At 39.5% G+C, this 11,852-nt stretch overlaps 1 protein-coding gene across 1 annotated transcript in view; it reads right to left on the bottom strand.

Annotated features, from left to right (window-relative positions):
- Positions 1–28: 28 nt before the first annotated feature.
- DNAH11 (dynein axonemal heavy chain 11) overlaps positions 29–11,852 on the bottom strand; it is a 105,957-nt gene continuing 94,133 nt past the window's right edge. The window contains 5 exon segments of the mRNA XM_017823834.1: positions 29–172; positions 2,157–2,393; positions 5,925–5,985; positions 5,987–6,039; positions 9,251–9,442. Of these exon segments, the coding sequence (XP_017679323.1) occupies positions 29–172; positions 2,157–2,393; positions 5,925–5,985; positions 5,987–6,039; positions 9,251–9,442 (687 nt within the window).

Raw genomic sequence — 11,852 nt, 5'->3', positions numbered from 1 at the left:
TAGACCACCAGAGGCCCCTGAGGTCCAGCTACAGATCTCTGAAAGGACAAGGTTTCCTCCTCCTATACTCTTGAAGGCAAACAAGGGCACAGGGGCTCCAGGCAGTAGTCTTCTGCATGACATTAAATTTCTCAAGAAGTATCTCCAGAATATCATCCAGGACATTCTTTAACTTGTCCAGGACAATACAACAGTGCCATTAGAAATCCCAGCAGTCAACTCTTTTTGTGTCTTCTACTTTCAAGTCTGATTTCTTTTCCAGGAGAGTGCAAACATCTCATTTTCTTAGATAAAAACCAGTGATGCTCCCTCCCTCACCTTTTTGTCTTTTTGGCAACAGTACTGAGATAAATGACTGCAAAACAATTAACACTTAGCAGCTTCTATTTAGCTTTACATTTTCAAGTAATATTGACCCCTGAAGCCCACTAACACTTTGTTCCAGACTTGGGATGACTGCTGTTAGTAGGATGTACCCTGAAATTGTCTTGATTTTCAGCTGAGTGTGATTGGAGGTTTGTACTTCTCTAGTACCTAATAGCTTCCTTCACCCTCTCTACCACCCACAATCCTTCCTTTCCCAGGCATTAGGCAAAATACAGTGCAGGCACAGCCACACATGTCTCACCCCCCAAAAGAGCCTCTCTCCCTCCCTGCAGGCCTGCTCTGTAACTGAGACAGAACATAAATGAAGAACAATTCATAACAGTACTAATGAGCAGGAATTGAAACTACAGCATTAATGCAGCTCAGCCTCTGTTTCAGTCCTAGCTTTGGCAGAATTAATGAATGCCATATAGAATAGTCCAGACTCCCTAAAGTGGCTGGGAACTGAATGTGAAAAGCACAAACTTCCCCCAGCAGATGAAGCGCTGTTTGGCCACTTGCAAGAAGAGCTGTCACACTCCCTCCTGCAAAGCCTCCATGATCTGATACTGATAAGAGAAAAAAAAAAGAGTGCCTAGAGGAAAAGACGGGAGTAAAGAAAGGGACTGAGAAATGCAGAAGAGTGGGAGTCACAGGAGACTTTAATTAACTCTGGTAAGGATGAGGAGCTTGAGGCTCAGTCTCATCATATGGCAAGTTTTGAGGGTTCTGGACATAGTTTCTCAGACCTACACTCAGAAAGGAAGGTGCAGAAGACAGCAAGGTCTGAAACAGAACTAGCTGAGATTTCTGATTACAATTTCCTTCCCTGCTCATGTGTTATTCATTTAATCTCTTAAGTACAGCACCAGTGATGTTCCATGAACAGAACTACAGTGCCCCAGTTAACTCCATATTAAATGATGAAGCTTAGCCTTCTATTAGGGTTGGTCCCTTTAACCTAGCATCTGATAGCTTATAGATGGTTAATGATATTGTTCTGCTAAACTCCAGGTTCTGTACAAGAGAGGTGCTAAGGCTAAGAGATGGTAAAACAGCCTCCTTGGCCAGATTTCACCTCTTCAGACTACCAGTAGACTAAAACTCCCTGAAAACCTCCTCGGCTACTGCTTAGAAGGGAAGTCTCTATGAGCAGCCACATGGCTCCTAATCAGATCAAGGGCCCAGAAAGGGAAGTGGTGGGAGAGCAATGTACTTGGGCTGCCCTTCCTGACATGGAGACCGTGCACATCGCCGCTTGGCTGTGCTGTCAGTGTGGCAGAAGGAATCCAGGACTGCAGGCTGGGAGGGACTTCCTATGCCTGGTACAAGTGGGAAGGAACAGGAAAGCTACTCAAAGGGGATTTATCATGCAGGAGATGAGAACAAAGGACAGAGGTGAAGACTAGACCCAACAATTCAACCAACCGTGCCTTTTTTTTAGCAAGTTATTGTTGCTGTACTTGTTTATAAAAGCATACAAAAAAAAAGTAAGATAGATCCATACCTTGTTTCCCACCCCACAATTAATTCAAAGTTAAAAAGAAATGAACTGCATAACAGGTTAGATGTTCCTCTAGTCCAAATATCTTTGGTCAAATTCCTTCCTAGTGCAGTACCTTGGCCAGGCTGGTGCATTATCATCACTAGTATTAACACTCATTTAATCTTTTCTAATTTGATGCATCATTTTCCCCCCAGAAATTAGGTCTCTTGCTGAAATAACACAGTCAGATGTGTGCTCCACATGTCATTAAAGCACTGACAACACACCAGATTAAGAACTTCACATCTTTCTCTGCAGACTAACCTGATCCCTCTCCTACAAATGTATCCATAGGTTGCATTTTTGAAAGAGTTTTGAAGAAATTATCTGATACTGTCGTCAAGAATCTCATCTCAGCATCGGAGTGCAGTCCATATAGTACAGGGCTTTCAGATGCAAGAATTTAATCTATGTATTTATGGTATCCATCACAATCTAGATTTGGTGGGGCCAAGAAACCTAGTGCCGGTTCCCCTTCAAGCTGCAGAAAAGAATCAGTAATGTTATTGATAATTCTGAGACCAGTTCTTGAAATATTCTTCTGTATCTGCAAAATTTCTGAGGTTTGCTAGGAGTCTGTGAACATGATGCCTGTATGTTCTGATACAATGGAACAGGGTTACCAAAGTATTTTTAGCATAGTTGCTATTTGCATAATTTCCCAACAGTCCCATTTTCTGCAGTGTTAAAATACTGTTGCTTCTTCCTTCATGAGGATGCTCTGAGTTTGTTTTAAGGACTGTCACTACTGAGGTGAGTGTATTTTAAGTACTGAATGTCTGCATCCCTGCAGCAGACAAGCAAGGATTATTATGCCATTTTGCAGATGAGAGCCTGAGGCAGGAGAAAGTCACACAGGACACCTGTGGGAGAGGCAGGACTGGAGTCTCAACTCACCTCAACCCTGTTGTGTGTTAACATGAGCCGCAACATTAGTTCTATTTAGTCTGTCATTAATTAGGGGCTTTGCACAAACACACTGCACTCATAATAACCTTAAAGTTGTCTAAGGGACAGACAGGTACATGAGACAGGTAAGCGGAGTGTGGAACTGGGATAGCACATGTCAGTATATGGGCAATCTTAACTTATCTGAAACAGTGATCCCATTCCACTTTCCACAGAAATGGTTGCCAGTCAGGACAGTATTTATGTCCCTTCCATTCTCTTCTGCCTGGCTGAAGAGAATGTCCCTAGCAGCCAGGAGCTGGAACAGAAAAGAAAATAAGCTACACCACTGCATCTCTCCAGAGGTAGGAGTCTTGCTTGGGGTTTTATAATGCTGCTTTGGCCTCAGTGAGAAAGACAGTGGTGATGATTTTTGCAGGAGAAAAAAATTAAGGTCTCAGTCAGCTCAATATTGAACCGAACACTATTTACTGCACTGTTCCTACAGAGCACCTAGGCCCTAACTCTGTCAGGATATTTAAGATAAGACTTGGGACTTTAGAGCAGATCAAGATTTAAGTAGGTAGACAGGGCTTTGGTGAGATGTACTCTTGGTGTATAAGAGTACTCCTACAGATGACAGGACAGAATAAAAGCTGTCGCAATCACATTTCTTTTCCAGACTCCCCCAGCTCCTGTGCTGTAAGAACTTCACTGGATTCAGAGCATTTATCTGAACTTATTGTCATAGGGCTGTCTGGGATTTAAACTAGACTTGAAGTTGTTTTTGCTGAAAAATATTTCTAGCTTTAAGTGGTACTTTTCACAAGAGCTATTTCTTCCTAATGCAGGGTCCACTCCACAGAATCACAATAACATTTAACGGCTTTTGGCATTTAGAACAGTCAACAACAAGCTGTTGCTCAAAATAACATCACTAAGCACTTATTTCTGAAGTCATTTGGTTCTGCAACCAGCCATTTACCTGCGCCTGAACTTGCACCACTAACCTCACCCACAATAGGCTATATCTTAAGACCACTTTGAAGTAGTGCTGAGGTTTTGAAAAAAGCCCTGTTATTTACCTTGAGTAGAAGATCAATTCTGTCAGACGGTTTGTACTTACCAGTCTCTCTGCTGGCACTTAAATCAGGTTTTACTGTATCCGTGGGAGTCATGTGCACAGAGGGAGGCTGTGGGTTACTGGGGTTCATAGCAGGAACTCGCCACCCTTCTGTCCTTATGGCAGATCCCAGGTGAGGTATATCAAAGCTCATGCATAGTGGCTTATTCTAATGCACCTTGTGAAATGAATTTATATCTAAAAGAACTCATCAGTAAGGCAAACAGGTAAAAAGAGAAGGTAATCGCCCCAGTGAACACAAAGCCCCAGCAGTGATGAAAGGCCATCCTGTTTACATTCATTTGGTTGCCGATCAGTAAATGATTTTCTGGTTTTGCTGGTAATTCTGAGCTTTAGAATATTCCAATTACATAAAAAATCTTGGAAAGATCCACACCAGTGGATCCAAGCTCAGGGTTGGGTCCCTAAACTTTCCAAAGGCCATACAAATAGCAGTGATTCTGTTCAGGTTTCACCACCTATACTTATTTTGCAATTATTTGAATGAAAGTTCAGGCTTGTGAAGGTTAATGGACTACCTAAACTGCAAGCAGTAATTCTTCACTTATCCATAGGCTACAGGAAGACCTCGAGCTGGCAGGATGAGCTTCCCAGCATGCCCCTGCGACCTCAGCTGTCATGTGGAGAAATCCGCCTCCTTCGAGGTCAGGAGTACAGTGGTGTTTAGCCTTTCCATCTCCATGGCAACTTACTCTTGGGCATCTTCTTCTGAGCAGTTACTTCCAATTACCTTCATCTGAGTGTGGCTCTTTGACATATGAAAACCTGCTTGTTAGGGACCGAGGAGACATCAGCCCGCTCATCTTGCTTGTAACTGCAAGGCAGCTTCAGCCCATTGCCAGGGCTGAAAGGTGCACTTCCCCCAAGTTATCCAGGCTCCACAAACGGCCTGCTCACATGTAACATGCTAATTTCCATATTTTATTCTTCTCAAATAAAATTTTACGTTTGGAAAATGAAAAATAAGAAGTCTGCAAAGGGTACTTGAAAAATGTCTTGGCTGTTTTTAGAAAATTGTGTACAATCAGTTGTCTGAAGTAACTACTTCAGCAAACCCAGAAACTGACTGGGTTGTTTTAATATTTTTATCTCTATCTATATATCTTATACACACACCCCCTGTATATACATCCACATAAATACATATAAATGTATGTATATGGAAATAGCTTAAAGTAATTTCCAAGCAAGACTTCTTAGAACTAAAGTTAAAGCAACATTTTCTTTTTGTAGCCTCCACAATTCTAACATTTGTTGCTGATTAGAAGCAACTCTGCCTACCTGGCACCTTGGACTCATGGATGCTCCACATACACTGCTGTCCAGGACAAAAACTCAACAGTGAAATTTGAATATTCAGTATATGTCAGCTGGTGATAAACTGACAAAGCTACAGATGTGTGAGAGGGTAGTAGAAAATTAAAAACAGTCTTACAAACTATTTTCCCTATTTTGGAAATGGGAAAATGCAAGGAAATGTATAACATTTCCATTCTACTATTTTTCTGGAGAAGAAAATGTGCAAACAGTAAGTGCAAGTTTTGAGGATAGTGCCATTCTGGACTGGTGAATCTGTCAGTTATGTTGGTTAAAGTAATCATTTCCATAAGAGATACATTCCCATGCCAATCCAGACCTTTCTAAATTGAAGCACCTTAAAATAGTATTACTAGGAAAATGAAAACCTAAGTGTACCCAATGTCATTAAGATCACTATACAAGCAGTGTTACAAAATACTGAATTCATGTTACCAAGTAAGGGTACTTGAAAAAGTAAACAAGCAGTATGCCAAGTCACAAACATTTTCAGACAAAATCTGCTCATGATGAATCATTGTAAAATTTATTCCTCCACAGTCAGACAAGACCTAGCTACAGGTGGAGCTGCATAGATGAGAAAGTTTGTGGTCTTCAATTTCCCTTAGGTTGAATATACTGCATACATGTTCAGGAGCTTCAGGCATATGTGGAAGTTCTTACCACAAGTGGTCTGATGAGTTCTTGCAGGTGTACAGAGCAGAGCCTGTGGTCCCAGGTATTGGTGGTCACTCTGTATGATCTCACCAAAGAGGTAATGAAAGTCTTCCCATAGGACCTACCTGGGGAATAGAATGCATCACTGAATAAAACAAGTCAGCTTTCTAAAGGAGAAACCAAAGCTGTTCAGAATAAATGCTGCTTGGAGAAACAAAAGAAATTAAAGTGCCTCCTTTCAGAAAGCTTCATGGTTATATGTCTGCATTGCGTTTGGTTTGTTCATCAGACTACATTGAAAAACATATTTCTTTTATTTCAATCTAGAGAGAGGTATCTGAGTAAAAACAGCACGTTTGTGACTAAAATCAGTAACAGTGTAAAATGAATTATCTGAGACTTATGTCATGTTTTCTACCTTATCCCTTATAAAAATCTTATAAGTGAAAAGCACATTTTCAAGACTCCACATGATATAAGAGAACATAACTTCATGAACAAGTGCATGTATTTTCTCATACAGATCTTTAAAAACACAATCCTCATGAGTGACAGGAAGGTAACCTACTGTGCCTTTCTTAAAGGAGAAATAAAAAACTTGTATCTGATTGCAGTGTTTTATATCCTCTCACTAGGAAACACTTAGTAACTGAAATTCTACATTATTTGAATTTGGGAAGTATTCAAGAACTTTAGTGAAAATTGAACTAATATTAACCCCATGACTGCCACATTACATAAGCATTAAGTTTATTGTAGAATTCTAGTCATAACGCCATTGTTATAGCATGTGATTAAGAGTGGAAAACCATTTTATTCAAGAAACTACTGTCTTTCTCTTTAATTTGGCTTCACAACATTTGAAGCTTCTTTTTGCTCCCCTTTGGTTTGCAAAATATGCCAGTTTGTGAGGAAGCCTTTGCAGACAGGAACCGTTATGCCCTTGGGGGCAGTATTTGTCTCCCAACAGTTCAAGTAAAAACTTAATTACAGGCTTAACATATTGCATGATGTAACAGAACAGAACAAGTAAAATAGCTGCAGCTATTCCAGCCTGCTTACTACATAAACTTGTATGTAGCAGTTTGATTATGTGAAACTCTAACCCATCTTTATTTTAAACTGGTTTAAAGAGAATGAAAAAAAAATTAAAAAAAAAAGCCACTGGAATATAACATGTAACGCTGCATGCTTGTGATGAGAAGACTGATCAGAGAATCCCTGTGAAAAATGTGAACAACTTGGATTTAGAACAAAGCATTCTTGGAGTTAGAACCTACTCTTTGTTGGCAACAAAACTTCATTTAATGTTTTTCTAATTTCATATATATTTATCTCAAGAAATTGCTCCTTCCTTTGTCTTTTACAAGAGTATATCAATATTCTAATTCAGTATGAGCTTATTCAGCTGCACATTTCTGGGGCATTGATTATACTGGGGTAATCAAAGCTGCTGATACAAAAGGGGAATTTTTGGTAGTGTAAGAAAACTGAAGAGCTTGAATTAGAAATATTTTGGGCTGTCAGATTCACATAATTGCCATTGTACTATATAGAAAACCAGTCTGTTGTACCCCAAAAAACACAGAGCCATTGCTCAGTGGATGGATAACGGTGAAGACAGAATCCACATCCCCCTTACAACACTGAATGACAACTCCACAAACACATGTGTAGGAATCAGAAGGTGGAGGGCAAGAGTGGGACAATGAGGCAGGATCAAGCATCCTGTACTTCACATAAGGAGGCCTTAACTATCAGAGTTAGCATGTTGGAGTTTGTCTTAGCAGCAGGAAAATGGATTAAGTCAAACTGAGATGCGAGATTGGATATTCAGAGGAAAACACTATAAAACTGGTACAAGTGATGATCAAGTTATGGCAATTTCCACTAGCTGATGGGCTAGCTCAAGTTGCCCAGCTTATGCTTTCTGCTTTCTGGTCAATCCATAATTGTCTTAAGAACGTTTTCCCCAAAAGATAATAAATTGGGAGAGTTTATATAGATATATATACATATATATACATGTATACAAAGTTACATTTAAAAACCCCTATTATCTTATTTCTATCTCCAATATCTATGTAAAAAAAATCCTTATAAAGCCACAGGGTAATGAATCACTAACCAATACACTGAGAAGGGCCAATAAGCAATATTACCAAGAGAAGAAATAATTCTTGACCTTACAGATCTTTCTAGTGCTCTCTGAGATCAGAATCCTCCCTCTCATTAATTAGCAAAATTAATTATCCAGCTTATGAATTGTGGTTTGAAAAGAACAGAGCTTAAAGCAGCAAGACTTATTAGCAAAGAAAACTAAGGGTTGGAATAAGCTGATTTTATATACTTGTTTTCTAAATTGGAAAGATTATTAAATCATCACTATGAAATTAACCAATTATTTCACTATTATGACACCAAGTACTACAAAAAGGAAAAATACTTTGATGTCCTATTAGCTAAATAAAGGTCAGTAGGGGTATGAAGACAAAAAGAAAATCAATTTGTAAGAGCAAATACAAGTTGGAAGATAAGGAGAAAACCATATAATCAAGGGGTTACACTTATCTTTTTTTCTTTATGATTATCTCTGAAATTTCTTTAAGTTATTAAAATTGGAGGATCTATTTAGTAATATCCTATAACATTCAGTAATAAATAATTACTGCTTTTATTTAGGCATTTCACATTTTCACATACAGAATTTAGACAAGTGACCTCAACTCGGTATTTAAACTATACAAGTCTGAAATATGCTGTAGCTCAGAAATAAAATCACTCATCTACCCTTAACTTTGACTCAAGGGGAACATTACTGAGAAAGTCACAACAAGGTGGCATCCTTAATACATAATAATGACACATTCAGGAAATGCACCATTATTTATATATGTGACGTGCTGTAAATTGCTTCCATCATCAAAACTAATTGTAGTGATTATTAATGCAGTGTTATGAACTGTCAGAATTGCTGTTTGTAATTACATTTGTGCAAATGCTTCATTACCTGCCTAATGAATTTGGCATATATGCACATGTAAACCCCTGTTTTTGTTAACATAATGAAGGGCATTTTTTTCCCCTTTAGCTACTAATGTGGAACTGGTTTGACCTATATTACAAAGTTCAAGCATTCACTGCCAGAAAAAATCCCACAGCCCCCCACCCCCTTTGATCTGGTTTATTTTCATACTCAACAAGAGCATCATATAATGCCAGCTACTTAAATAACAGTTCCAGAGAAAGGATTGTGTCCCCCTTATTCAGTATAAACAGCTGATTGAGTTGAAATGACCTTGGCGTGTCGTTACCTGACCACTACTTCTTACCTTCACATGGGCCTCCAAATAGTTGCAGAGGACAGTGACACAGACGTAGAGATCTCTGGTGCTGAACCGCTGCCTTCCGTTCCAGCCCTGAGGGCCAAACTCCAGTCTCCCAACAACGCAACTGTGAAAATTGCACAGAAGATAAAGGATGCTTTTAAATTTCCGTTCTCTGGTACACAGCTCAAGGGTATCCTGTCAAAGAAAAAAGGAATAACATGCAGTAACAACTGGCAGTGTTATCGACAGTTGTGCCTGCCTCAGCAGCTGAAAGGGAGCACTCACAAGCCTGGGGTTGGAAGGAGAGTAAGAAACAGGTTTCTTAATGATCAGTATATGCCACGGATTGGGCAGTATTTTTTGCAGTAATTTCCAGATGCACAAGTGTTGATAGTGACATTTTTATTTCCAAATATCCCCTAGGAAAGAACTGTTGTGCTACTGAAACCAACAAAAATAAAGTCTTTAACTAGAACTCTATAAATAATACTCAGACAACCACTACAGTTTCTTAGCGTAAATCATCCATAGACTTTATCCCAAGCAGAAGATGTACCAGTTTAACACTTACTAAAAAAGCCTTCAAAGTCCTTCAAATTTTAGTTTCCCAAAAATCATGTTTGAAATTGAATATATTTTTTTTGCCTCCATTGCTTGTAGTGTTAGTAGAGAATTTTGGTAAGATAAGATTCAGCACAGGGCTTCAGCTGGTTTTTAAAATATTTGGCATTGCCTATAAAAACTGCAGAAAATAATCCTTAATTCTCTGACATATGTTCTGTGTTTTACTTTAAGAAGTAATGGACATAAAATTACTTTTGATACCCGTGAAACACAGATGTGTGGAAGAAACTTCAGAAGGATAAACTCTTGGCTTTCAAAAGGAAATAAACTACTGAACTAAACAACAGGTAGCAGAGTCTGGGGAAAGGTGAAGGATTTTATGTCTGACAAAAAAACCTTCTTAAGTCAGAATGTTGAGTTTAACCATGAAAAATGCAACACAAGTTTCTACCCTGAATAAAACCAGGAGCCTTGATATAACAACAAAATAAACATTCAATATATCAGGTGTCTGAATTTGAGAAATTAAGACTGACAGAAGAGTTAAATCCGATACCAAAAAAATTTAAGTCAGTCTCTATTCTGCTAGTTTACCAACCACTGTGCCAACTGCTTTTGCAAGACCTGAAGCCAAAGTAATTTTTAAAGTATTTCCCAGATCAGTCAGAATAGCAGATTGGTTTGGGTTTTTTGTTCAGTTTAGGTTTTGTTATTGTTGTTGGGTTTTGTTTTGTTTAGAGGTTTGGTGGTTTTTTTGTTTGGTTGGTTTGGTTTGGTTTCTTTAATATCAAATTATACACTCCCTAGTCTACAATAAAATCCATAGTAAAATATGTCATCTTTTGGTACAGGATTTTTTTTGAAACATAAACTTACAGGGTTTCTGGGCTAAACCCCAGAAGACTAAAGATTGAGAAGCACTGAGTACATCCAAATCTCACTAGCTCTAGCTAGATTAGCACCATTTGAGATTTGGTCCAACATCTTTATGGAATGTCCTTTCAGACTTTCCCCAATCCTTCACTATCAATAATCTTTACAGCAAAATCCTTGCCCCTCTCCTCCCTCAGAAACCAGGAATAATGGGCTGGAAAATGGAGCAGGTCTGTAACATCAGAAGCTTCTCAGATGTTCCCCATTAATTCCTGTGGCTTCAGACACACAACACTGCTTCTACCATTCTCCCATTTTCTCATCCTATCCCCAGAGTGGTTGAGAACTCTGAAACTCCCCTGAAAACCAACTTGGCTCTTCTCTTCACAACAACATTTCTATGCTCACTAGCAGTAAAATAGGGTTATTTTTAGACTAGCATGATTAGCTTACTCACGTGAAATCTGGTTAAAGAGTTCTGGTTTCACTGATGCTAAAGGGGGCAGTTTGTGCATGCTCCCACAGTGCCTAGCACATCAGTGCCCCTCACTAATCCCATGGAGATTTCATCTAGCAGACAACACTGAGTCTAGTCCATCTCTTCATTTGTTGCAGGCAACTTGGTTGACAGACAAACCAGGATGCTGAGGTTAAAACCAGAAGAGGAGGGAATCAGTCCATTCTCATGACTACCTTAATATCAAGGCCTGGAGCATGCATTTCTTGTTTAGCTTGAGGGCAGAGGGGTTGTCACACATACACATTGGCTGTTTGGCACAAAACGTTTGAAGGCAGCATCTTTTTTTCAGTAGCATTTACAGCTGCAGTGCTCCTGTTCGCTCTTTTACTGTGTTGGGAAACCATTGCTCACCAAGGGATTGCACGGATCTCTTTGTCCACTGCAGAGTGGGTTCTTGGTCCATACGACGACGCTGGCCAAAGCCAGGGCTGCTATCTCTGAAAAGCAGCACTCCAGGGCTAATTATACAGCTTCCCCAGGGGCAGTCAGACCCATTTCATTAAAGTCTCCATTATGGCCCACTGAATGGAACAGGAGCTCTTAATTAGGGGAGGAAGTGTGTGCCTGAGGGCAATTCTAGCTACCCACCAGGGGCCTTCTGCTTTATCTCTGCCATTCCTCCCAGGATGGCAATGCTGTTCAGCAAAA

The sequence above is a fragment of the Lepidothrix coronata genome, unplaced genomic scaffold (assembly GCF_001604755.1).
Source record: "Lepidothrix coronata isolate B3197 unplaced genomic scaffold, Lepidothrix_coronata-1.0 Scaffold106, whole genome shotgun sequence".
In the NCBI taxonomy this organism is placed as follows: Eukaryota; Metazoa; Chordata; class Aves; order Passeriformes; family Pipridae; genus Lepidothrix; species Lepidothrix coronata.
This window is presented reverse-complemented; position numbering and strand designations above follow the sequence as displayed.